This window comes from Tiliqua scincoides, chromosome 5, assembly GCF_035046505.1.
Source record: "Tiliqua scincoides isolate rTilSci1 chromosome 5, rTilSci1.hap2, whole genome shotgun sequence".
Taxonomy (NCBI): Eukaryota; Metazoa; Chordata; class Lepidosauria; order Squamata; family Scincidae; genus Tiliqua; species Tiliqua scincoides.
The window spans coordinates 135,245,014-135,271,656 of NC_089825.1; the positions used below are offsets into that span (position 1 = coordinate 135,245,014).

The 26,643-nt window shown below is 43.7% G+C and overlaps 2 protein-coding genes across 2 annotated transcripts; both read right to left on the bottom strand.

Annotated features, from left to right (window-relative positions):
• Positions 1-213: 213 nt before the first annotated feature.
• LOC136650988 (vomeronasal type-2 receptor 26-like) lies at positions 214-7,931 on the bottom strand. The gene is made up of 4 exons (XM_066626994.1): positions 7,128-7,931; positions 3,707-3,934; positions 2,427-2,553; positions 214-1,115 (listed from the first exon to the last, which is right to left on the bottom strand). The coding sequence occupies exons 1-4, from the start codon at positions 7,929-7,931 to the stop codon at positions 214-216; spliced, it is 2,061 nt and encodes a 686-aa protein (XP_066483091.1).
• A 3,254-nt stretch (positions 7,932-11,185) lies between these two features.
• On the bottom strand, positions 11,186-16,599 carry LOC136654394 (vomeronasal type-2 receptor 26-like). The gene is made up of 4 exons (XM_066631387.1): positions 15,790-16,599; positions 14,507-14,734; positions 12,720-12,846; positions 11,186-12,087 (listed from the first exon to the last, which is right to left on the bottom strand). The coding sequence occupies exons 1-4, from the start codon at positions 16,597-16,599 to the stop codon at positions 11,186-11,188; spliced, it is 2,067 nt and encodes a 688-aa protein (XP_066487484.1).
• Between the last annotated feature and the right edge of the window lie 10,044 nt (positions 16,600-26,643).

The window sequence follows — 26,643 nt, forward strand, 5'->3', positions numbered from 1 at the left end:
CTAAAAATACATAAAAACATATCACATCTTCACTATGTGTACTCTGAGGCTTTTCATTCTACGTAGATCATAGTCATTTTATTTGCTGAGACAATGAGGGAGGATTAGATGGGATTGTTATTCAGAATAATCTCAGGTTTTATTCTTGGACAGACCACAGGCTGATGTTTCAGACATATGGCAATGGAGACAACATACTGAACATTTGATATATTATTGCTTTCTCCTGACTAGCTGCTCCCTTTTGTTCAGACGAGGCCTCAACACAATAATGTAACATTTGGGGAAAAAGATGCAACCAAGTAACCCAGCACAGGAGGCCAAAATGGAGAAGATCTCCACAGTGACCATGTATTTGCCCTTGGTGCTCAGGTAGGTTGGGACAAAGGACAACCAAACACTGCAAAAGACCAACATACTGAAAGTGATGAACTTGGCTTCATTAAAGGCGTCTGGCAATTTCCTGGCTAGGAAAGCCACGCTGAAGCTGACAGAGGCCAGGAAGCCCATGTAGCCCAGGGCACAGTAAAACATGGTGGTTGAACCTTCATTGCATTTGACTATGATTTCTCTAAACTGTGATTGCATGTCCAGCTCTGGGAATGGGGGAGAAATACCTAACCAAACAGCACAAATGCCTGCTTGGAAAAGGGAACACAAAAACACAATGGAATGTGCCAATCTTTTCCCCACCCATTTCTGGAAAATGCTTCCTGGCTTGGAGGCCATGAAAGCCACCACTACAGTGATGGTTTTGGCCAAGATAGAAGAAACAGCAACTGAGAAGATGAGGCCAAAGGCTGTTTGCCGGACAAGGCAGGTTGCATTTGTAGGCTTTCCAATGAAGAGCAAAGAGCAGAGGAAAGAAAGGATAAGGGAAATCAGGAGAACATACGTGAGGCTGCAATTGTTGGCTTTGACAATGGGAGTGTCTCTCTGTTTTATGAAGATTCCCAACACCAGAGCTGTGATTGCAGCAAAGAAAACAGCCAGAGAAGCTAAAGCAACACCTAAATGTTCTTCAAAAGAGAGGAAGCTTGGAATTTTGGGCAGGCATCCATCTTGGTTCTTGTTTGAATAATGTTCTTCTGGGCAAGGGTGGCAGTAATCCATATCTGAAAGAGGAATACATGTCTATTTAAAGCAATCCTGCTTTTCATAAATAAGAACTTATTTTTCATGAGTCCACCTCATCCATTATTTTCAAGTTTGGTTATTTGCAGATTTGCAGACAAATTATTTATTTACTGTATTTTTATCCTGCTTTTCTCCCCATAAGGCAGCCATTTTCAACCACTGCGCCATGGCACACTGGTGTGCCGCGAATGGTCCTCAGGTGCGCCACGGGAATTTGGGAGAGGGTCATTTATTAATAGGGCCATTGGGGGATGTGAGCCCTCCACTGACAGCACAGTGTGCCTTGTCAATGGTCAAAAAAGGGATGGTGTGCCTTGACCATTTTAGTGTCTTGCCAGTGTGCCATGAGATGAAAAATGTTGAAAATCACTGCCATAAGGGGACCCAAAGTGGCTCATTATGCACAAGATGTATGATGAGATCTTATGGTAGTATCTTTTTTTTTGGGGGGGGGGGGAGTTGCAGTAGAAACAGGAATTGCACTGCGCCCATGGAAGTAAGTGAAAGACTTTTATGCTTCCCCTCATGCTGTTGTCATAATTTTAATCGACCCCATTTTCTCAATGGTGTAGCAATGGAGGGTACCATACTGGACTATATGAACCAAGAGCCCAGTTCTTTTCAGATTCCCCTTTTAAGTGGTGCCCAATAAAATGTTAGGAGCTCAGCTCTCTGATGCAATGAATTCTTTGACCCTTTTTTAGCATGTGTGTGTGTGTACTGGGTGACTCACACATGAAATGTCATGAAATGAAATGAAGGACTGAATCCAGGAGTTGTGATGGAGTATTTGGGGGGGCCTAGTGAATGTGACCCTGGTGAGACCTCTCACCCCTTCCTGCATTTCATTCTGGGGAGACTGCCTTCATCTGCCCCTCCAAATCCATGAGTGATCATTTTTTTTTTTTAATCTTCCCTTCCATCACATTGATTCCTGGACATGTTATTTTTCCTGGGTATTGAAACAGTATGGTTTTATTTGCCCAACTGCACTGTCAGAATCTTTCAGTTGCTTCACAATTTTCACCCTACTTTTATGCATTCAGTGGACTCTGCTGTAACGTAACTTGCCTCTCAATTTTGCTTTCAGTTCTCCACTATTCTATGCAAATAACAGAAACCAATGGATACATTCTTTGAACTCCTTTTTCTACAGTTCCCAGAAAGTAAATCTCATCAACAGAAAGCTTTTTACACAAGTTCCAGATCACACTTTTTGGTTTCAACCCTACAAAATTCTCTGAACATTTGATGAGAATCCTATTTTTTTTCAATAAAATATTTCCTACCTATCTCATTTGAGATCATTCCTTCTGGACATGGAGCACAATCATAGCAGCAAAATTTCTCCCCCTCCCTCTTTTTTCTGCTGTATCCGGCATGGCAGTTTCTATTACACTGAGAAAAGGGAGGTACCTATTCTTCACAAAAAAGAGAAAAGTAGACATTGCAAACACTTTGTGGGAAGATTGCTATTCAAATGATTTGCTGATTAAAAAGTGGGATGATGTCATCTCTGTGAGTTAACAGGCTGAACGTTTATTTGAAGAAATACATACTCAATACAAATGGAAGAAGAATAAAACTTCAATGCTTGAACAGTCCAAATGCTTCATCTAGATCAAAAGTCAGAGACTATTCTTGAGAGATATTCAAAAGCAAGGGATGGTGGACCTAGAATGCCATCTGATGCTGTATCCGGTCAACAACCACTGCAATACGAAAAAAACCCAAAAGTGCTTACTATGGTTCTTCATCTGCTATAGTGAACTTGAGCAAAACTCAAGAGAGCAGGAAGCAGCTCATTGAGGACTGTGTCTATGACATGCTGGAAAGGCACTCCAAGTCCTCAACCCCTGGGCACCTCTGACGGCCTGCTGCTGCTACATCATGTGGCCTCATGGATAGTCCAGCATCAGGCTAGATCAGGGGTGTCAAACATAAGGCCACAGACCAAATGCACCTCCTAGAAACTTTTTATCAGTCCCTCGGGCTCTTCTAGTACCTCCACCAGCTGCTGAACTGGGCTGTGGAGTCACTGCTGAAAGGGCAGCCTGTGTGATAGTTGGGCTGTCCCATATCTTGAAAATATGACTAAGATTCACATATTTTATCTTCCGTCATTTGCCGCTAAAGAGTTCCCAGGTGAGGAAAAAGTGTTTATTTCTGGACATGACCTGCTTAATGACATCACTTCCTGCTTTGTGACATCACCACCAGCACTCATCAGGCATCATGAATGCTATACAGCCCACTGTATGAAATTAGTTTGACACCCTTTGGCGAGATAATAATCTCTTTTAGCCACCAGCCCTTGGAAATTCAAACATGTCCTATGTGAAGTGTGCAATCAGGACCTAACTTGACTAAGAGTTTCCCCCTACCCATTCATTCATTCATTCATTCATTCATTCTAGATTTCTCTTTGTTCCCATCAGAATACATACAAAGGATAAAAATGTACTGAGTGAAAGAAGAAGGCTCAATATTCACTGTAAATCCAACGGCCCCTCTGATCAGATTACAATGAATGTTGTCAGTGGAGAGAGAGTGCTGATATTTTTCTCACCTCACTCAAGTCTTCATGCCACTCTATAAAGTCTTCATTGATCATGAGCTCTTTGCCCAGAGGAGCCTGAGGTTCCAGCCTTCCCACTTTGACCCGGACATAGGAATCATTTTCGAAAGTGATCAAGTTTGTAATATCAAATCCGGCTGCTAATTCTCCAAGTTCATTAAACTTGATTTCCTCTCCACAGCTGTTGTTGAAAGGGATCCTCAGAAGAAATGGGTGGAGCTGGGCAGAAAGAGAAAAGCCACTCGAGTGATTGATTTGACATAATAGTGGCATAATAAAACTACTGTAATAGTCCCAATAACAGCCCAATCCTAACTAAAAGCTTACATGGTGATGCAGTGGCACTGGTGTAACTTCTGCTGTTTGCTGTAGGATATTTTTGATTGCTGGAGGTGTCCTTGGTGTAAGGGAACATTTATCCATTGGCCTTGGGTAAGCCCTAGCAGTTACTATGTGCCAACTCAGACCTGTGCCAGCTCAATCGCTGGCATATGTTCTGTGTTGACCCGGGAAGATAGATCAGGCCCAGGAAGGGGGTCAGGATTCTGTGTGCACTGAGCCGCTGCCAAACCTCACCTCTAGGACCAAATGCCCTGCTCCATTCGACCTCCACATCACCAGCTTACCTGGGCAGGCAGAACTTTGGCTGCCTGCCAGTGCACAAGAGGCCACTTTGTCCTCATAAGAACATAAGAACATAAGAGATCTTGGGGTGGTGGTGGACAGGTCGATCAAAGTGTCAACCCAATGTGCGGCAGCAGTGAAGAAGGCCAATTCTATGCTTGGGATCATTAAGAAGGGTATTGAGAACAAAATGGCTAATATTATAATGCCGTTGTACAAATCTATGGTAAGGCCACACCTGGAGTATTGTGTCCAGTTCTGGTCGCCGCATCTCAAAAAAGACATAGTGGAAATGGAAAAGGTGCAAAAGAGAGCGACTAAGATGATTACGGGGCTGGGGCACCTTCCTTATGAGGAAAGGCTACGGCGTTTGGGCCTCTTCAGCCTAGAAAAGAGACGCCTGAGGGGGGACATGATTGAGACATACAAAATTATGCAGGGGATGGACAGAGTGGATAGGGAGATGCTCTTTACACTCTCACATAACACCAGCAGCAGGTGACATCCACTAAAATTGAGTATTGGGCGGGTTAGGACAGACAAAAGAAAATATTTCTTTACTCAGCGTGTGGTAGGTCTGTGGAACTCTTATGTTCTTATGTTCTTATGTTAAGAACAGCCCCACTGGATCAGGCCATAGACCCATCTAGTCCAGCTTCCAGTATCTCACAGCGGACCACCAAATGCCCCAGGGAGCACACCAGATAACAAGAGACCTCATCCTGGTGCCCTCCCTTGCATCTGGCATTCTGACATAACCCATTTCTAAAATCAGGAGGTTGCGCATACACATCATGGCTTGTACCCCGTAATGGATTTTTCCTCCAGAAACTTGTCCAATCCCCTTTTAAAGGCGTCTAGGCTAGACGCCAGCAACACATTCTGCGGCAAGGAGTTCCACAGACCGACCACACGCTGAGTAAAGAAATATTTTCTTTTGTCTGTCCTAACCCGCCCAACACTCAATTTTAGTGGATGTCCCCTGGTTCTGGTATTATGTGAGAGTGTAAAAAGCATCTCCCTATCCAATCTGTCCATCCCCTGCATAATTTTGTATGTCTCAATCATGTTCCCCCTCAGGCGTCTCTTTTCTAGGCTGAAGAGGCCCAAACGCCATAGCCTTTCCTCATAAGGAAGGTGCCCCAGCCCCATAATCATCTTAGTCGCTCTCTTTTTCACCTTTTCCATTTCCTCTGTGTCTTTTTTGAGATGCAGTGACCAGAACTGGACACAATACTCCAGGTGTGGCCTTACCATAGATTTGTACAACGGCATTATAATATTAGCCATTTTGTTCTCAATACCCTTCTTAATGATCCCAAGCATAGAATTGGCCTTCTTCACTGCCGCCGCACATTGGGTTGACACTTTCATCGACCTGTCCACCACCACCCCAAGATCTCTCTCCTGATCTGTCACAGACAGCTCAGAATCCATCAGCCTATATCTAAAGTTTTGATTTTTTGCCCCAATGTGCATGACTTTACACTTACTGACATTGAAGCGCATCTGCCATTTTGCTGCCCATTCTGCCAGTCTGGAGAGATCCTTCTGGAGCTCCTCACAATCACTTCTGGTCTTCACCACTCGGAAAAGTTTGGTGTCATCCGCAAACTTTGCAACCTCACTGCTCAACCCTGTCTCCAGGTCATTTATGAAGAGGTTGAAAAGCACCGGTCCCAGGACAGATCCTTGGGGCACACCACTTTTCACCTCTCTCCATTGTGAAAATTGCCCATTGACACCCACTCTCTGTTTCCTGGCCTTCAAACGGTTCTCAATCCACGAGAGGACCTGTCCTCTAATTCCCTGACTGTGGAGTTTTTTCAGTAGCCTTTGGTGAGGGACCGAGTTGAACGCCTTCTGAAAGTCCAGATATACAATGTCTACGGGTTCTCCCGCATCCACATGCCTGTTGACCTTATCAAATAATTCTATAAGGTTCGTGAGGCAAGATTTACCCTTACAGAAGCCATGCTGATTCTCCCTCAGCAAGGCCTGTTCATATATGTGTTTTGAGATCCTATCTTTGATGAGGCATTCCACCATCTTACCCTGGGTGGTATGTTAGGCTGACCAGCCTATAGTTTCCTGGGTCCCCCCTCTTTCCCTTTTTAAAGATCGGTGTGACATTTGCTATCCTCCAATCTTCTGGCACCGTGGCCGTTTTGAGGGACAAGTTGCATACCTTAGTCAAGAGATCTGCAACTTCATTCTTCAATTCCTTAATAAGTCTTGGGTGGATGCCAACAATCCTCCCTGCCAACAATCATGCAGTGCACACCAACAGAGGCAATTGCCATAAAGCAGCCTTTGGCAGTGAGAAGCTAGTTATACCAGTGGCTATGGGGGATAGATCTGGGCCAAAAGAAGCTTCTAATAATTTTTCTGGATAGATTTGGATTATTTTTCTCTAAGAAGGAATCAGTTTCCTTCTTGGGAAAGAGTCCCTTTAGGATTGATTAAGAACAGTACCTCGGTTTAAGTAAGAAATAAAGAAGAGTGTAATCAGTAGCATCATTGCTTTATCAAACAATGATGGAGAAGGAGACAACTTACTAAAATATTTGTGGCTGAGCATTTAGGACATATGAATGCATGTCCTACATAGATTCAGCACTAAAATGTCATACCAACCCCCGCACATCACACTCTAGTTACGGTATTATTACATAGGTTGTAATCTTAAATGCATTTCTTAGGAAGCCATTAAACACCCAAAACCATTTGAATTTATTTTGGAGTAAATATGTTCATTTTGCACTGGCAGTCAGTAAGAAGTAATTACCTGATAGGGTTCCACATTCAGTTGTCTGTGTCTGGATCTAGTTGAGTACGTGATGTGCAAAGCATGTGCCACAGCATAGACAGCATTATAGATACTGTAGCTGTGGCCAGTCATGCTCATTTCAAAAAGAGGTGCAGGGAGACTCTCCAGATCTTCTTCTCCAGTACATGTTTGTGCATTGTTCAATATCACATTTAGCTTTGGAAATAAGCAGTGGAATGCTTGCTCCCAGAAACTCTGGATAAAACCATCTCTTTTTGCCTCCAAAGGGTTTAGATTCTGAAGAAATTCTGTGAATCCAAGACGCTTAGTTGAGTGAATTGTGAAAGAAAGAGCACCGTGGAACAGAGCATCACGATATGTTTGTATAGCTAAGAATTTGTCCATGGCATTACTTATAAAATCAATCTGGGCTGTTGTAATCCATACTTTCCCTGCAGGGTATTTATATCCAGGGATCACTAGTGGCATAACTGTTGATGTCACCCATATAAGACTTCCCAACCATATAATTGAAGTAGTTTCTCCATATATCACAACTGCAATTGCTGTACTATGTAGAAATACTGGAATATGACTTTTAATCTGATGGATAACTTCACTGACACCCAACTGGCCAAGTTTGTTGAGGGATCTTTCAGTGAAGGCTGAACAGATCCCGCTCTGGGAGAGCAAGGGCTCCATGACTTGCAAGAAATGATCTCCAGCCTCGTTATCCATAGTGATGAGCCCAACCCATTTCCAGGTGAAATGTAGAAGTAATTGGACAATTCCACGGTACTGAAGGGCTTCATTGGGGACCATGCGGTAAAAGGAATCAGATTCATCATTCATTCCTCGCTGAAATGAGCCATATGAAAACTTTAAAAGAAGGAAGTTATATTTTAGATTGGGAATAGGATTGCCCCAGGTACTTCAGTCATTACGTTGTTATTTATTTTATCTTTCTTAATTTAAGTCCCTTAAAGCAGTTTTTGTAGAATCACTAAGGGCACAATCCTAACCCACTTTCCAGCAGTGACATAAGAGCAATGCAACTTATGGGTAAGGGAACAAACATTGCCGTACCTTGAGGAGGCCTCTGTGGCTGCCCTCCAACTGCAGGATGCAGCACATGCCCCACTGGCATAACTATGTCAGTGATGGAAAGTTGTTTAGGATTGAGCCCTAAAAGTAATTTTTTTTTTTCTAGGCCATAAGAAGTATCTCCCTTGTGTCTTTTTTAAAGACTGTGAGCTCCTTTGAGAAAGTGAAATAGATAGGCAAGATTTTCTTGTCTCTCTTTTTACATGATCAACCCAGTTCCTAGAGAATGGAAGAATAAATTATACATGGGATTAGAGAAAATCTCCATATCCCCCATTCACAGATCTTACTTGTGGGATCTTGAAGAGGCCTAAGATGTCTGCAATGTGTGAGGAAGTATCGGGATCAAGTCCCCCAATAACTCCTATTATCTTATTCTGGATGCCACATTTGTAATTTGGGACAAACCTATGTGATCCAAAGAGCAAGTTCAGAGTGTTGCGGTAGGTCATCCTGGCATCGGAGTAGCTGTCATAGATGTGAAACCCGAGAGTGACATTGGGAAGGAGCTTAGAGTTCTCATTGATCTCATTGACTGCAAATGCCAAAGCCAGGATATGCTGGTAGAACTTGGTCATCACACTGAAAAGAAAGTGACTGGCTGTTTCAAGGGAAAATTCTATAGCATAAATCATGTTATTACAGATTTGACCACACACACACCCCCAATGCTCTCAGAGATTCATCTGCCTTGCTGTAAGGCAAAAGCATGATACAGCCAAACTACCCATGACTGCTAGCCCAATCCTAACCAAATTTCCAGTGCCATTGCAGTTGTATCAATGGGGTGTGCACTGCATCCTGTGGTGGGGAGGCAATTGTATTTGTTCCCTTACCTCAAGGCTGCATTGCAGCTGCATCATTGCTGGAAAGTAGGAGAGGATTGGACCCTCAGTCTCACACGAAACCAAATAAATCTGTTATAATTATCCTTTGCTGGTAATTGTGCCCATAGACTTAGCCCACATTAAAGATGAATGTGAGGAAAGGACTGAAGCGAGAACACTTCAACTACACCTAATGAAGAAGTTCTTGAAATCTGGAGATGAAACTAGATGTGACATCAGGGATACATGATTAGGAAACAGCATTCTTTGAAGAAGGGGTTTAGGAAACAATGGGTGTATCTATTCTTACTCCTCTCTCTCTCTCTCTCTCTCTCTCTCTCTCTCTCTCTGGTAACCTTTATTGGCATATTAAGAGTTTACAAAAACAAATATATCATAATAAAATAGGTACAACTTTACAAAAGGATGTTAGCTTCTGATTTTAGCCTTAGAGACTGCCGCTAAAAATTCTGCCACCAAGTTGGTAATGGGTAATGGTAAACATCTTATTCCTAAGATGTTAAGTACCCCATATCTATATGAATTATATAGAAGTGATTGATACTGGATATGTAGAAAATAAGAGTGATTTTTAAAAAAAATGGGAACATGGAGCATGTAATTCCTACAAGGTAGGTAGAGGGCTCCAAGCTGAAAGGAGCATATTAATCCAACACCTCTGATGCCTCTGAAGATACAGTATATGTGTTTTAATATGTTTGTATTTCATCAGCACTCATTCATTTATTTTTCCAAAATTACACACCTCTTTCAAAATAGCCACACTGGTTTGCCGTTATACAAATACAAATAAAGCATCACTATACTAGTGCCAAAAAATGGGTGAGGGAGGGACAGAGTGTTCCTTACAGTAGCAGACTCTTCAGTTCTTCTTGAAAAGGGTGAGTTTTGAAGGAATATCTGTTGAAAATGTAATGGATATGAGATGCAACCCCACCAAGGAGAATTTCACCAGGGTGATCCCATTCGTGTGAAATACGCACAGGATCATTTCCTCTGCACTTCTTAGGATGCTCTTTGCATACCATGGGAGGGAGATGCAGTAGCAGAGAGAGAAGCAGCAGGATTGCAGACTCCATTGTGGCGATGATCCGACTTCTCTCCAGAGATGGACACTTATAGCACCATCACCACCTTCTGTCAACTGTCACTCTTGTTTGATTGGCAGTTCATCTGTCAACATGCTTCTTAAAATCGGGCGTATTCACTTGTTAAAAGTGGACAGTATCACCCGGAGTGTTAGAAAAACAAGCTTTGAATGCTGGTCGTGGGACATGGATTCAAAGCCTGACTTCCCTCTGAAGGAAATAGGGAAAGGGTTCAGACTGGCAGAGCTGCCTCTGTCCCCTACCACCGTTCCCTAATCTTTTCTGGGAATTGCACAATGGGTGTTTTATAACCATTTCAGTCTTGATTTGTAATTTTTCATTCCGGTTCTTTTCTTGAAAGTTGCAGGAGCCAAGTGAATTAATGACCGTGATTTTGATAATTATAGGGAAGAAAGTAATTTCTGCCGTATTTTTTCTACTCACTGTGACACCAGCAGGGGTGGAAGCGGTGAAGCAAACATATGCTACAGATGTTACTGCTGCCTTCAGTACAGTGCTATTGTTGCCCCATAGCAGGATTCAATTTACATAAGCTCAGAATGATCCAGTGCAAACTTTTTATGATGTGTTTCACGCATGCAATGATTGTATGGGGTTTACGTGTTTACGTGTACTCATTTTAAAGTCTGAGAAGATCCCAAGTCATACTAGATGGCTTTCCTTTCTTTATATTACAGTACCCTACTCTTCTAGAGTTCCCTAACATATAAACATAAGAACCCTTCTGGATCAGGCCAAAGGCCCAGCTAGTTCAGCTTCCTGTATCAGTGAAGATGGGTCTACTCGGACCTGCGCCTGCCAATTTGCTGGTGCATGTCTGAGTGGAGCTGTACCAGCATATCTTGCCAGGGAAAGAGGATAGGATATGGCATGCACCAGTGCCACCAATCCTGCCCCATCTTGAGACCACTGCCCCCACCCTGCCCCAGTTTCCATCCTAAGAAAATAGGACCTTACTACCAGTGCCCCTATTTGTAAGAGGATGATGGGATTATGCCATCAGTCTTCGATATGGTTAATGTTTTCTCCTTATTAGGTGCTCCTTTTTATTTAAATCAGGCCTCAAGATAATAACAAAACATTTAGGAGAAAAGATGCAGCCCAGTAGCCCAGCGCTGGAAGCCAAGATGGAGAAGATCTCCACAGCCACCATGGCTTTTCCCCTTGTGCTCAGGTAGGTGGGCACAAAGGACAGCCACACACTGCAAAAGACCAGCATGCTGAAGGTGATGAACTTGGCTTCATTGAAAGTGTCAGGTAGCTTCCTGGCCAGGAAAGCGACAGTGAAGCTGACGGAGGCCAGAAAGCCCATGTAACCCAAGACACAGTAAAACATGGTGACTGACCCTTCGTTATACTGCATTACAATTTCCTTAGGCAGAGACTGCATGTCCAGCTCTGGAAATGGAGGAGAAGTACCCAACCACACAGCACAAATACCGACTTGAATAATGGAGCAGGACAGGACAATAGAGTGTGTCAATCTTCTCCCCACCCATTTCTGGAAATTTTTTCCTGGCCTAGTTGCCATGAAAGCCACAACCACCGTAATGGTTTTGGCCAAAACTGAAGACAAAGCAATGGAGAAGATGAGGCCAAAAGCTGTTTGCCGCAGGAGGCAGGTCACCCGTTTAGGTTGTCCAATGAACAGCAAGGAAGAAAGGAAACAAAGGAGAAGGGAGATGAGGAGGAGATAGGTGAGGCCACAGTTGTTGGCTTTGACAATGGGAGTGCCTCGATGTTTAACGAAGGTTCCCAACACCAAGGCTGTGATCAGAGAAAGGGAAAGAGCCAAAGTAGCTAAGGTGATGCCCAAAGATTCTTGAAAAGACAGGAAACTTGGAGTCTTGGGAATGCATTGGTCATGGTGCTTGTTTGAGTAGTGATCATCCTGGCAAGAGACACAGTAATCCATGTCTGAAAGAGGAATACATTCTTATTTATAGCTAAAACAAATTTTCTCAGAAATAAGGAGCACTTTTTTTTCTGAGAAACTGGTGATTGTAGTAGTTTTACATCTGTTAAACAAAAACATTTCCAAATTCATGCAGCAGTTTGCCGAAGTGAAACCTGGCATTTTCAATACAATATATGATTGGTTCCTTCCTCGTGATTACTTGAATATGTTTCTGCCTTGGTGAATGGAGCTTTCTTTGCACAATTACATTTTGGAATAACTCCCCCAGCAGCTGTTCTCATTACTCAGGAAGTGCACATAGATGGTGCTCTGCTGAAACATGTATCTAAAACCTTGCAGTGACTTTTCAATAGAATGAGGCTGCAATCCTATCCTCGCTTTCCTAGGAGTAAGTCTCATTGAACACAGTAGGACTTACGTCTGAGTAGACCTGCTTAGAATTGTGCCCTCAGGCAAATAATCCAGGAAATGGAACAAAAGTAATCAATACCATTAACCTTTATTTAAAGTGTCCAAGAAATTAAGACCACATAAACACCTTGCATTTAAAGACCCCCAAAGCATACTTTCTACCATTAGTTGCCCATAACTGTATGTACATGGCATGAACTCTTAAGTGTACATTGCCCACCTTCCTGGTTTGAGATCTTCCCTTCTGGACACAGAGCACAATCATAGCAGCAAAATTTCTCCCCCTCCTTCTTTTTCCTGCTGGAACCAGGCTGGCATTTGTCATTACACAGAGATTTGGGAGGCACCTGTACATGTCATAAGGAAACATGTGGAATTGAGAAAACATTTGGAAAATTTTGTTGAAGGGATGAACTGATTGCTAATGAATCATGGTCTGATTCATTCGCTCAGCTTCGGCTGGTGCGCCAGCTGCGGCCGTACTTGGATCGTGCAGACCTGGCCATGATGATCCATGCCATGGTGACATCGAGGTTAGATTATTGTAATGCGCTTTATGTGGGGCTGCCCCTGATGACGGTCCGGAAACTGCAATTAGTGCAGAATGCGGTGGCCCGTGTGGTCACTGGAGCTAGGCGGTTTGACTCTGTCAGCCCGCTTCTCCGGGGGCTACATTGGCTGCCCATTCGTTTCCAGGCCCAATTCAAGGTGCTGGTTTTGACCTTTAAAGCCCTATACTGCTCTGGGCCAGGGTATCTTAGGGACCGCCTACTTCCGCACAATCCGGCTCGTCCTCTTAGGTCATCAGAGAAGGCCTTTTTACAAGTGCCACCGCCTAGGGAGGTATGTGAGGCGGCGGCAAAAAATAGGGCCTTCTCAGTAGTGGCACCAACATTATGGAACTCCCTTCCCCTTGACTTGAGAATGGCTCCCTCTCTTGAGACTTTTCGGCGAGGCCTGAAGACCCTTCTGTTTAAACAAGCCTTCTGAGTTCATGGCCTTTTTAACATCTTTTAGTATTTTTTACAGGCCTGATTCCTCTATGATCTGCTGCTTTATGCTCTTTTTATCTGACTAATGTTTTTATGGTATCTGTTAATGTGTTTTTAATATGTTTTTATCTGTTGGTTAAATTATGTTTTTAACCTGTTTTTAAAATGTTGTAAGCCGCCCTGGGTCCCTTTTAGGGAGAAGGGTGGGATATAGATAAAGTTTATTATTATTATTATTATTATTATTATTATTATTATTATTATTATTATTATATGATCTGGACTCATGACATGACATGGACTAGTGACATGGACTCATTTTGTTTGATGTAACCCATTCACAGCCCAATCCTATCCTGTTGGGGCCACCAGAGGTTTCTTCGGGGGAAGGGGCCTTTCATTCCCTTCCCTTGAGGAAAGCTCCAGGCCCTGCAATGTTGCTTCTCAAGTCTGCGCTGGCTATTTTGGTAGCACAGAATGGAAGAGCTTTGCAACACAACATGGAGGATAGGATCCAGTGGAGCATGACTCTGCTGGTTCCACCCCCTCCTGACCCAGTCCCTTCCTGCACCCCGCTTTCCCCTTGCCTGTTTGGAACCCATCCAAACAGACCTTGCTGCTACTCGGAGTTTTTTCTTTGCTCTGGGTAGTGTCTGTCCAGCTTCCTGCACAGAGCTTCCTGCACAGAGGGTGTGCTAAATGTGCTTTACAGCACATTTACTATACCCAGCACTGTCGCTGAGGGCCTTTAGGATTGGGCCTTCAGTGGGTGGCATAAATAGTAGGCAAAATACAAAACTGAAATTATTTCCTTATTGATCCCACATCTTTCAGCAACAGATTCCAAGGCAGATAGCAGTATGCTAGCATACAGCAAAATATGAACAACTTAAAACTTAGCTTAAGAACACTTCCAGAGACAGCAGATCAAGGAAACAGCAGCCATTCTCCAGCAGATGCTTGGTTTCTTTTCTGACCATGAAATGTGTCTTTGGGAAGACCATGATTTTCTCACCTCACTCATGTTTCTGGGCCACTGGATTTTGTCCTCGTGTATCTTGAATGCTTTGCTTGGAGGAGCTTGAGGATCCAGATGCCCCACTGTGACTCTGACATAGGAGTTGTTAGGGAAAGTGATCAAGTTGGTAATGTCAAATGCAGTTGCTAATTCTTCATGTTCATTCAGTGCAACTTTTTCCCCACCACTGTTGTTGAAAGAGATCCAGCGGAGCAGTGAGTGCATCTGTGTGGAAAACAAACAGGAATCAAAAGGCACTCTGTAAAGTGCTGGGTATTCTCACTGAGATGATGCAGATTATCTATCTATCTATCTATCTATCTATCTATCTATCTATCTATCTATCTATCTATCTATCTATCTATCTATCTATCTATCTATCTGTCTGTCTGTCTGTCTGTCTGTCTGTCTGTCTGTCTGTCTGTCTGGGGGGCTGGGGTTAAAAATCGGCCCTCTGTTTGGCTGTACTTGTCGTAAGAGGTGATTAAACAGCCACCGGGTCGATGGGACTCATTAGCCTGGGAAGGCAGCTCATCAGAGAGAAGGAAAACTCTGATCCCAAACCTCCATTGCCTTGTGGCTGCATCCAGTTATGGAAAAGGTTTCAGGAGTCAACCTCGAGGAAAAATCCGAAGCCGGAGTCCCGGAGGCAGTTCATGGCTGAACACAGTCACATTCTGGCAATTCCTGCGACACTGCTGGAACCAACCATATTGGCTTCTGTCTTTCCATTGGACCATTCCAGCGATGTGGAGGGGGGGATTTGCTACATGGGAAACAGTCTATCCTCCATATGTACTTTACCCAGGCTTTGCGCACTGGAGAGGACACTCTGTTCCAGAACTACTTTACAGAGCACAATACCATAGTCTTCCAAGACTGAAGGATGCCAATGTATGGCAGATAACTGTGCTATGCATACATATTTGAATTGCTTTTCTCCAGAATCAAAATACATCATGAATTTGGCAACTTAAAAATAAAATAGTACAGAAATGATTCATATTCGAATTTAGGTACCAAATTCTAGAAGCCAAGAATAAGGAATAAGGAATCAGTACTGACATTGGTGAGATAACTTCAAGTACTTCCCATGAAGGAGACATTAGTTCAGAAATATTGTACTTATGTAGCATTCTTATCATGCCAGTAAAGACTTAAAGGCCATCAGTGAATGGAAGGCACCCATTTCTAGAGAACTGGTAGTCAGTAGCTTAGTTCATTCACACTAAGGTTCTTAGCTCTTAACAGGAAGTACTTCATCAGTGAGGAGACAATACCTGCCAGGGTTCCACATTCTGATGATCCACTCTGGTCCCATGCTCCATGGCTCTGTGCCTGAGTCCTGATGAGTGCATGATATGCAAGGCATGTGCCAGAGCAAAGGCAGCATTATAGATGTTGTAGCTGTGGCCAGTCATGGTCATTTCAAAAAAAGGTGCAGTAAGGGTCTCTAGCCTCTCCTGCCCAGTACATCTTAAATCATCATCTATCAGTTCCTCAGAATTTGGAACAAGGCAGTCAAATGCTTGCTCCCAGAAATTCTTAATAAAACCATCTCCATCAGCCTCTAAAGGATTTATATTCTGAAGAAAGTGTTGGAAGCCTAGAATCTCCTTTGAGTGAATCGTGAAGGAAAGAGCACCATGGAATGTCTGCATATCAAAAATTCTGAGTAAAATATTTAATGTAAAATCAATTTGGGCTGTGGTAATCCACACCTTCCCTGTAGAGTCCTCTGGAGAATCTGATACAGAAAAAATACTTTTTCGTAATATAATGCTTGCCAACCTTCTTATAGATACATTTTCCCCATATATGACAACTGCTTTGGCTTTACTCTCCAGGAAAGCTGGGATGTCGTTAAGAAAGTTGCTTAATATGTCAGACATGCCAGTGTAACGGTGATTTTTGGTCACAATTTCTGTGAAGGCCGAGCACATTCCATTGTGGGCAAGGAGCAGCTCCATGGTCCTCAGGAAACGATCCCCTGCATCATCATCCTGAGTGACGAGTCCTACCCATTTCCATCCAAAATGGAGAAGCAAGTGGATGATCCCCCAGTACTGAATGGTCTCACTGGGGACCATGCGGTAAAAAGAAGGGAGATGAGTTCCATCACTGACTTTTGAGTCAAATGAGCCATATGAAAACTGAAAGGTAATGTGGACAGACGCTTGAGATAGGGGATCTGTCCTGCTGTACAATGTAGAGCAAGGAATGTTTTTGCCTCGTGCCCAATCAATGACAAGGTGGCCTAATGAATGATTCAGGTATGTATACAGCCTTTGAGGGCTGTTTGGAGTGCAGTCTCCCCCACCCACCTGTCCTGTAAAACAGTTGAGGATTGTCTGGTTGCCTCTGGAGTCAGGTGGGACTCTTTCCTCTGCCTTTTTGGTCTTAGTAGGGTATTTTTCACCTACTCCTGATTGCCGAGTTGTTACCTGCAGTGCTTTTCCCCCCAAAACCCATTAAACATGCCACAGGATGTGGTGATGGCATCTGGCCTGGATGCCTTTAAAAGGGGATTGGACAAGTTTCTGGAGGAAAAATCCATTATGGGTTACAAGCCATGATGTGTATGTGCAACCTCCTGATTTTAGAAATGGGCTATGTCAGATGCAAGGGAGGGCACCAGGATGCAGGTCTCTTGTTATCTGGTGTGCTCCCTGGGGCATTTGGTGGGCCGCTGTGAGATACAGGAAGCTGGACTAGATGGGCCTATGGCCTGATCCAGTGGGGCTGTTCTTTTGTTCTTAACATGGGGAGAGCACTTCGTGCAGGGAACCAGGGTCAAAGCTGGTGTCTATGGCATGTCTATAATTCAGTGGTGAAAGGTGACTGAGGCAGAAATGCGCACAAGTTTACTTTACAAAGTGTTCAAGAACCAAAACACATGGTTTAAATGGAACTCACTTTGCTAACACGCTCACTTCTTAAATGATACAGGGGAGAATTCTACCATTTAGATGCATATACAAAAAAAAATGGAACTCTAAAGAAAGCAGTTAGGAGGTGGAGATGGAGGCTATTCCATCTCCACCTCCTAACTGCTTTCTTTAGAGCGTAGCTAGAGGGGGCGTAGCTAGAGGGGGTGCAAAGCGCTAAGTTTTGCAGGGAGCCTCACGGCGGCGTGCAAGCAACCCCTCCCCTTCTGAGCCATTTCCAGTGGTGGGAGCAAAATGGAGGCATTTGCAGCTCCCTGCAGAACTTGGGCTGCAATCCTAACCACTCTTTCCTGGGAGTAAGTCCCACTGAACTCAATAGGATTTACTTCTGAGTAGACCTGCATAGGATTGTGCCCTTAGTGCTTTACAGCCCCTCTGGCTACACCACTGGATGGAGATACTACTTAGAAGGAGAAAGGATGGAGCTAAAAGGGGGAAATGGGAGGGTGATAAGGGACACAGGCAGATTTCTGGGATTTTCTTAAGAAGCTTGAAAGATGAAAGGACAGGTTTTGGGGTGCAGGGGAGAGACATGACTGAAGTTGTACATCAGGGTGGGAACCCCCAAAAGGAGAATAGACAGCTTTATGCCTAATAAAGTTTTGTTGTTGTTGTTGAATAGAGAGCTGTTGTCTTCCCCAGGGTGTGAACCTCTGCTCTGATGGAGGAAGATAGTTCAATATGTGTTACTTCTTCAGCAATACCTTATTCTATGTTTGAATCATGAAATAGATACCAACAATAGGAGAGAAGAGCATATTATGAGTGATATAACGAAAACACCCCACAGCTGCCATGCACAGTTTTTACCTGTGGAATTCTGTAAAGACTTAAAATGTCTGCCATTAGCGAGGACGTATCAAAGTCAATTCCACCGATAACGCCTATTAGATTGTGGTTGGCGCCACATTTGTAGTTGGGGACAAACCAATGTGATCGGAAGAGCAGGTCCAGAGCCAAACGGTAGGTCATCCTCGCGTTGGTGTAGCTGTCATAGATGAGGAATCCAAGCGTGATGTTTGGCAAGATCCTGGGATTCTGGTTAATCTCGTGGATGGCAAATGCTAAGGCAAGCATGTGCTGGTAGAACTTGGTGACCACGCTGTAAATAAAGTGACTTGCTATTTCATGGTAGTGTTGTTCAGGAATACATGAAATTCTGGTAATACAGGATCGGTCCACACAGAGTCTAAGGCTGCAATCCTAACCGCACTTTCCTGAGAGTAAGCCCCATCGAACAAAATAGGACTTATTTCTGAGTAGACCTGGTTAGGCTTGTGCCCACTGCCTCTCTGTCCTATAACTAAAGTAGAATGTAATTGACTTGTAAGAGAGTAATTAATTAAAAGGTCATGTTATGAAGTGATTTCAATAAATGTGGCTGATGTCAGAGCTTTTCATTTTTAAAACCAATGTCACCATTATGCTTTCATTAGTTTTCCATGCTTAAAAAAATAAGTTAACCCAGTTTTGTTCTTTTCCAAAAGGATCCAAGCATACTGCAGCTTTATGAATATAAATATTTGATCGTATAGTAGTAGTAGATGGTAACCCAGTGGAAACCATCTGGGAATGAATGAATGAATGAATGGGCAAATCTCTACTGCTATGAGGCAGGACTAGAGTTAGTGGACTTAAGTTACAAGCAAGTTATATTGATAAGAGCAGGTTGACAATGAAACCAGTTACCTGAGGTTGCTGAAAGGACTTTCCTTTGCTGGAGATCTCCCAGCAGGGCCTGGAAAGCCATCAGGTGGAGATGCTTTAGCTCTGGATTTCTTGCAACATACAAGCTCTTGGAAGGTGGCCCACAAGACCCCTCAAACTCATGATTCTATACATGATATTGAGAACTCACTTCTTATGGAAAAATATATGTATATATAGATATATAATTCCTTACTATGGGGTTTTAAAGGCCTCCCATGAAGGATGATTGTTGAATGCAATGACGGGAAAAGAATAAAGCAAGTGGGATGCTATCCCACCGATAACAATTTCACATGGCTGGAACCACTCATGGGGAATACGCACAGGTTCATTTCCGGGACACTTGATAGTACGTGTCCTGCACACCATGTCGGGGAGCAACAACATCTGTAGCATCAGTGACCACAACATCAGGATGACTGCTGACTCACAACACAACTCCTCCACAAACGACAACCGTCAACAGTGTTCCGGGATCAAGTTTGGGATACTAACCAAAATACACTGATTTGATGTCTGATCTGTGCAAAGAAAGGGGAGAGCTCTTTAAATAGTCAGAGGCCTTCCGGTCTTTAGCAAATCTTTGGCACCTGTGAGTTTCCATAAACGTTCCTGATCGCATTGCAGAATGTATTTTTTTCTGGTGCCCCTTTGAAAGCCTCTGAAGTACTAGTAAAGTATATATCATTACAGTGATTTTGTTAATTACACAGGAGGGAATTGCTCCTTCAAGAAAGTCGGGTGGCAACATCACTTGAAAGCATGTTTATCAGACTTAGCCATGACTTTAACTGCTTAGTGGGACTTTAATGGGATAAAGTTAAGACTTTAATGGGGTAAAGTTAAGAATAGAAATGTAAGGCAATCATTGGTCTCCTTCTTTCCTATAACATCATAGAAGGCCTCTGAAACAGTGGCGTTACTAGGGTTTGCATCACCTGGTGTGGGAGGCCAGCTCCTTGTCCCTGTGATGGACCTGGTCCCATGAAGTAAGTAGGGCAATGTCCTGGGTAGTGGGTGTGGTGATGTACTAATGCCCCATCCCCTAGTTTTAGGCTGTAACATTTGATTGAATAGAGATATTTCAACGCAGTTTGTTTCATTGCATTCTGCATTAAATTATGCATCAAATAATTTGATTATCGATTGGTAGCCCATCAGTTGCATTGATTGGTAGCCCATTCACAGACTGACCCTATTCCGCTCCCTCCCGCCCCAGTTCCTCCCCTGCCCTTCCCTTGCTCTGGCTGGTGCCTGTCTAGCACTGGGCCCAGTAACCATTTTCCCTGGGCTGATGCCAGCACTACCTGAATGGAGGGTACCTCAGCACCCAGCACTGGCGCTGAGGGTCTTTAGGATTGGGTCTTCAGTGGATGGCATGTATAGGAAGCAAAATACAGTGGTGCCTCGCAAGACGAATGCCTCGCACAATGAAAAACTCACAAGACGAAAGTGTTTTGCGATTTTTTGGTGACTCGCAAGACAAATTTTAATGACCGTGCTTCGCAAGACAAATTTTTTTTTTAATGCTTCATGCCAGTTTATGCTCACATTCACCCTAAGGAAGGGGGAGGAAGACAGCGAAGAAAGTGATGTCAGTGATTGTGAGCAAATGAGCTTCATAAATTCTGACTCTAGCGATGATGAGTTCTTGGGGTTTCCAGAAAACTAGAGTACTCAAACCTTTAAGTCTCTCCATTTGTTAATGACAGTGATAATGGTTCTTAATGCCACTGTTGACTGCTGTTCACTTTACATGGAGCAAAAAATACAGTATGCCTTTAAAGAGCACTTAATAAACACTTTGTAAACCAAATTTGACTTTGTTCTGATTTTTTTTGCCCATAGGAATGCATTAATTAAATTTCAGTGCATTCCTATGGGAAACTGCGCTTCACAAGACGAAATTTTTGCAAGACGAAACGACTCGCGTAACGAATTAATTTCATCTTGCAAGGCACCACTGAACTTAGAAAGAAGAAAGGACAAGCTTTGGGGTGCATGGAAGGAAGAACAAGGGAAGAAAGATTATTGAAATTTTAAATCAGGGTGGGAACCCCCAAAAGGGGAATAGACAGCTGAATAGACAGACTATGAACCTGTAATGGAGGAGGATAGTTCACCACCTATTGCTTTTTCAGCATTTCCTTATTCTGTGTTTGAATCATAAAATTGATATCAACAATAGGAGAGAAGGGCACATTATGAATGATGTAATGGAAACTCTACGAAGCTGCCAAGCAAAGTTTTCACCTGTAGACAGTGGTGTCACTAGGGGGTGCGGGCCTGCACCATGTGATGCTCACTGTGGGGGATGCAGACTTGTGTGACCAAAATCGTTAAAATTGTGGTTGTTAGGAATAATACCATCAAGTTATACACCATTCTATGTGTAATTTACAGCAGAATGCAATGAAACAAACCAAAGTGAAATATCTCCAGTCTATCAAAAGTTACGGTTAAAAAAACAGAAAAAAAATGCAATTGTCTTATGTAACAAAAAAAGTACATTTCCTTAATTCAAAACAGACCAATGAGACTGATTGTTCACTTTCTGCTGATGATATGTTATTACTCTCTTGTACCAAGTTAGGACTGAAAGAACTAATAAATTGCTTGCATCCATTATGATCCTGCAATAAGCTGTCTATTATCAATCTGAAATAGTAGTGTTCAGCAAAAGGTGGAAACTTTTTTCTTGGATTTTTAATAGCAAAAATATTCAGCAATTTAAGTATTTAGGAGTCTACTTTCATTACCAGCTCTGCCAGGCAACTCACTGTCAAGCCACGATTAACAGCCCAATCCTATTCACACTGTCCTGGGAGTAAGCCCCATTGACACTAATGGGACTTACTTCTGAGTAGACATGCATAGAATTGGGCTGTAACTCAGCAAACCTGACATCTCAGGCAATTTATTGGTTTTTTCATACGTAGGGCAATTCTTTTATCCCGGCGGCTGTAAAGATCTTTCGAGCTAAAGTGTGCCCAAACTGTTATTTGCCTCACCTATTTGGATTTCTGCTGTTAATAGCTCTGTTGAAAGGATCCAGACAACTTTTCTTTACAGTGTATTTGCTGTACCACATTGCATACCTTATGCTGTCTTATGTTTAGAAGTAGGAGCTATCAGACTAGAAACATTGGCATGGCTTCATTCTTTCAGGTTTTGGATTCGGATCTGTTACATATCAAACGACGATCTCTTCCTTAAGGGCATGCTGCCAGATCCTTTTTCACTTTTTGAATTCAAACTATTTTTACAGAAAGTTAAAACCCTGGGTATTGCTCTGGACTCCTTGGGAGTTCTTCAACCATCTCAGGTGTTTAAGCTCCTCAAAGAAAGACTACTAGACACTGAGGAACAAACATTACACAATGCAGCACAAAAACCTGTTCTCCTTTATATATTGGTTTACTACCAACTGTGCTGGGAACAGCTAGCTATCTTTATTTCCTGAAGAATCCACAGGAGCGGCGTGCCCTCACCCTAGTGAGGCGCAACACACTCCCCTTGAACGTTTTAATTGGATGATTCAGTGCAGTCTATGAAGCAAGGCTTTGCCCATGTACCAGCAAGACAGTATGCCTGACCCACATATTATTGTATTGCAATTTATAAAAGGATATTCATTTACTCCACCTAGATCCAATCCTCTCAAAATTTCTAGGATATCCTGATGAATTCATTCTACAACATATGCTGAATGGAGTTGATGAATCGCATATTACCCAATTAGCAACTTTTATAAAACTGGTAATACAGTGCCGCAGAGCTCTGCCTCCATTTAACCAGTTGGCATAAACTAATGTAAGCCCAGTGTTGCAAGAGTTATTAACATAGATAATACTAATTCATGACAATGCCACTGTCACGCATAAAAAATCTATCTTTTTCACCTTTCAATCAATGTTAAAATGGGTATAATGCTTATGTAACCTTTTCGTATTAATTATTGCTATTTTGTTTGTTTGTTTATATGTCTAATTGCCAATAAAGGTAAATGAATGAATGAACTGATTGTTCGAAGAACCAATGAGATGTTATTATGACCCAGCACAGAACCAATAAGGTGTTACTAAGGTGACAGGAGGTCTGGTCTAGAGGGTAGAGCCTCCGCTAGCCCGAAGATAACATCAGAAGGTCGCCAGTTCAAGGACACCGGCAGCTCCCTGAATGGCTGAGAATGGCGAGATTTGAAGCAGCTGACAAGCCCAGCTGAGTGATTCCAGCTGCTCTTGGTGTGAGCAAGAAGCGTTTCGGCTGCCCTCCATGTGAGAGATGGAGCTGCTTGTCAGCCTATGTGGGAGAACTGGAGGCCAGAAGTGAGACCAAGTCAGGAAGATCCATCTGAAATGTTGTTGGTTCTTGAAAGAGAGAACCTCTAGGATTGTAAAAATCCCCTTGAGGGATTTAGAAATGCCTGCCTATGTAAACCGCCTTGAATGAAGTCAGAGGAGTAATCTGATGACCAAAAAGGAGGTATATAAATGCCTTGTTGTTGTTGTTGTTGTTGTTGTTGTTGTTGTTGTTGTTGTTGTTGTTGTTGTGACAGCCGGAAGGGGGTGACACCAGTAGTGACCAAACTAGCTAAAATTGTGATTTTTAGGAATAATACCATCATGTTGTGTACCATTCAATACGTAATTAGCAGCAGAATTCAATGAAAAAACCAGAGTGAAATATCTGTGTTCTATCAAAAGGTGTAGCCAAAAAAATCAGCAGAGTGGGGCAATGGTACATCAACACTCTCACCACCTGGGTCATTGCACCACCCACTGCATGGGAGGAGGTCCATCCTGGGGGTAACACGCTGGTCTCTTGCATAGGGTGATGCAAACCCTAGTGATGCCACTACCCCAAGGTATGGCCAAAGGTCTGCCCCTGGTACATATTCTGTGCAGCTTGGGGTGGGGGAATGGACGAGAAATCATCCTGCACACCTTAGCACACCTGTAGGAATGGAAGTTCAAGTATTCCTGAAGGACTGGCATGGCTGCGAGCATCACTGGCCTAACCCACTGTCAGGTCTCAGGTGGTGGCGGAGCAGTTCCCTGTAGTGCGGGGGAGGGGAAGGGGGAGGTTGCTAGAAGCCGCTTGGCTCCTCTCCGGTTTGCCTTATGAAAAAGGGCAGAGGGAGAAGTGCTTCAGAGACCTCAGACTGGCATCCCGGGGGAGGGGGTTGCAGCACCCTGGTCCTCCTTCCAGACCTTTGAGGTCTGCAGGCTCACTGCCATGGGGTGTTGACAACAGCCCCACATTCCACCTTCCTCCTTGGCCTCATCACTGGCCTCTCTTATGAAGTGCTGCCCTAGCCCTGCCCTTCCTTTTCCCCACCCCCAAGGGGGAGGCTTAAAGGCACCTCGGCTGTCCACCCAGCTCTTCCCCCTAGAGCTCCTGGTGAGGGCAGCCCTGTCAGCTGCCTGGGTCCCTGTTGCCTCACCCTGCTCATCCCCTTTCAGTTCCTGCCCACTCCCTCCCCTCCTGAGGTGGTCAGCCTTGCCTGACCTCATCCCTCCCTCTTCCCGACGTAACGGGGGCCGGGTCAGAGAGGTTGCGCAATGTGGCTGTGAGAGCCTCCCTGCCTTCCTTGGCTTGTGTGTCGCAGCGGAGGGCACCTCTTGGGGGAGTGGCAATCCTGCTGGTCCCAGCTCTGCTGTGGGGTGGAGTTTCCTCCTCTGCTCTGGAGAGGCTGGGGGGCAGCAGAGCGCCCCTCTGGGGGTCCTTGGTCCTGTCTCCCCCCCACTCAAGTGCTGCAGAGTCTCCCTCCGCTTCTCACTGCTCCTGATGCAGGCTTGAAGGTCCCCCGCCTTCTCCTCCAGGTTAATCAGGCAGCCCCGACACCCACCATATAATTTGCATGACCAGTAAATGTACTGCCCTCAAACAGGCAAACCATTGGAGGAGAATCCCACCACTTTTGACTGGCAAGTGCTGCTGGGATACGTGCAGATGTCAGACTGTTGGCACTGCTTGTACTGCTTATACCCTCTTTCTGCAGACTGGTGCATGCCCTGGCTGTGGGCTTGAAGGTTTGTTGGGATGCCAAGGAGAAGACATGACAGACTTACTTACAAGGAGTTCATTATTTTAAATACACCAAGCAGTTGCAAAATCACATATACTATCGCAGCGCCCAGTTCAAAGAGCTAACCCAGTGGCTCCCAATCTGTTGTGATGCCCAGGAACATCGCAAGGCACTCCTCAGGTGTGTCATGGGAGGCCCACAGTCTGGCAGTAAGACTGAGGCACAAGGAAAATAGATGCATCACCATGACCACTGCTTGGAGCATTTCCCCACCCACTGCCTGGGAGGAGGTCTATCATGGGGGTGATACACTGGCCTCCCATAGCGGGTAACAAACCCTAGTGACACCACTGCCTTTGGAATCCTGTAAAGACTTGAAATGTCTGCCATTAGTGAGGACGTATCAAAGTCAATTCCATCAATAATGCCTATGAGATTGTTAGATTAGATTGTTGTTGGCACCACATTTGTAGCTGGGGACAAACCGATGCGATCTGAAGAGCAGGTCCAGAGCCAAATGGTAGGTCATCTTCGTGTTGGTGTAGCTGTCATAGATGCGGAACCCAAGCATGATGTTTGGCAAGATTCTGAGATTCTGGTTGATCTCGTGGACGGCTAATGCTAAGGCAAGCATGTGCTTGTGGAATGTGGTAACCACACTGCAAATAAAGTGACTTGCTATTTCGTGGTAGTGTTCAGGAATACACATTAAATCATGGTAATACATGAGTGGTCCACTGAGTCTACTGGGATGAATTCAGCAAAAATCATCATTACTGTTTCCAGTGGAAACAAGGAAATTAAGTTGCCACAAATATTTTCTGAATTTCTTTTATGTGTGTTGTGAGACACAACTCAGTATTCAGTCACACGAAGGTCACGACATGTTGCCAGAATTATGCATTCTGAAAGTCAGAAATCATTTCTTTCTCTTTTCATTTTCCTGGACCATAACCTTGTTTTGCATTTGCACATGTGTAGGATATTGTACTTGTGACATAGCAAAAGCCATCCGTTTATGTGCAAACAAAATACATGATATGCTTTCTATTATGGATTGAACTTTTCAAATTACCCCATGAGAGAACTTGTACAACAGACCACCTCCATCTGGCTGGTTGGAGAGAGTGATAAACAATATGGAGTTGGCCATAACTGGGGAGACAAAGTTTAGAGCAGAAAAGAAGATGGGTCTTCTCCATCTGTATGCCTTAATATGCTTGGATATAAAAAGATAGCAGAGTACCATAGGGTAAATTAGCTCAGTAACGTAATGAATGTTATGCCTTCTGGAACCAAAATAAATGTTTTTGCAAGTTTGGTACAGGTATCTTGAGATTGATTCTGAAACAGAGCCAACCTCTCAGTAAGATCCCTGGACTGGACTGGAGCATGACCACTTCTGATCACCTATGCCTCCATTTCACTTCCCGCGGAAACTTGTA

What these genes read in the sequence shown, in the direction of transcription:
- LOC136650988 (XM_066626994.1), bottom strand. Translation starts at nt 7,931, where the DNA reads ATGGTCCCCAATGAAGCCCTTCAGTACCGTGGAATTGTCCAATTACTT. An exon ending in GGCATGAAGACTTGAGTGAG is followed by an intron (nt 2,554 to 3,706) that starts GTGAGAAAAATA and finishes TGTGAAGAATAG; the next exon opens with GTACCTCCCTTTTCTCAGTG. An exon ending in AATGATCTCAAATGAGATAG is followed by an intron (nt 1,116 to 2,426) that starts GTAGGAAATATT and finishes TTCCTCTTTCAG; the next exon opens with ATATGGATTACTGCCACCCT.
- LOC136654394 (XM_066631387.1), bottom strand. Translation starts at nt 16,599, where the DNA reads ATGGTCCCCAGTGAGACCATTCAGTACTGGGGGATCATCCACTTGCTT. An exon ending in AGAATGTGGAACCCTGGCAG is followed by an intron (nt 14,735 to 15,789) that starts GTATTGTCTCCT and finishes TTTTCCACACAG; the next exon opens with ATGCACTCACTGCTCCGCTG. An exon ending in GGCCCAGAAACATGAGTGAG is followed by an intron (nt 12,847 to 14,506) that starts GTGAGAAAATCA and finishes TGACATGTACAG; the next exon opens with GTGCCTCCCAAATCTCTGTG.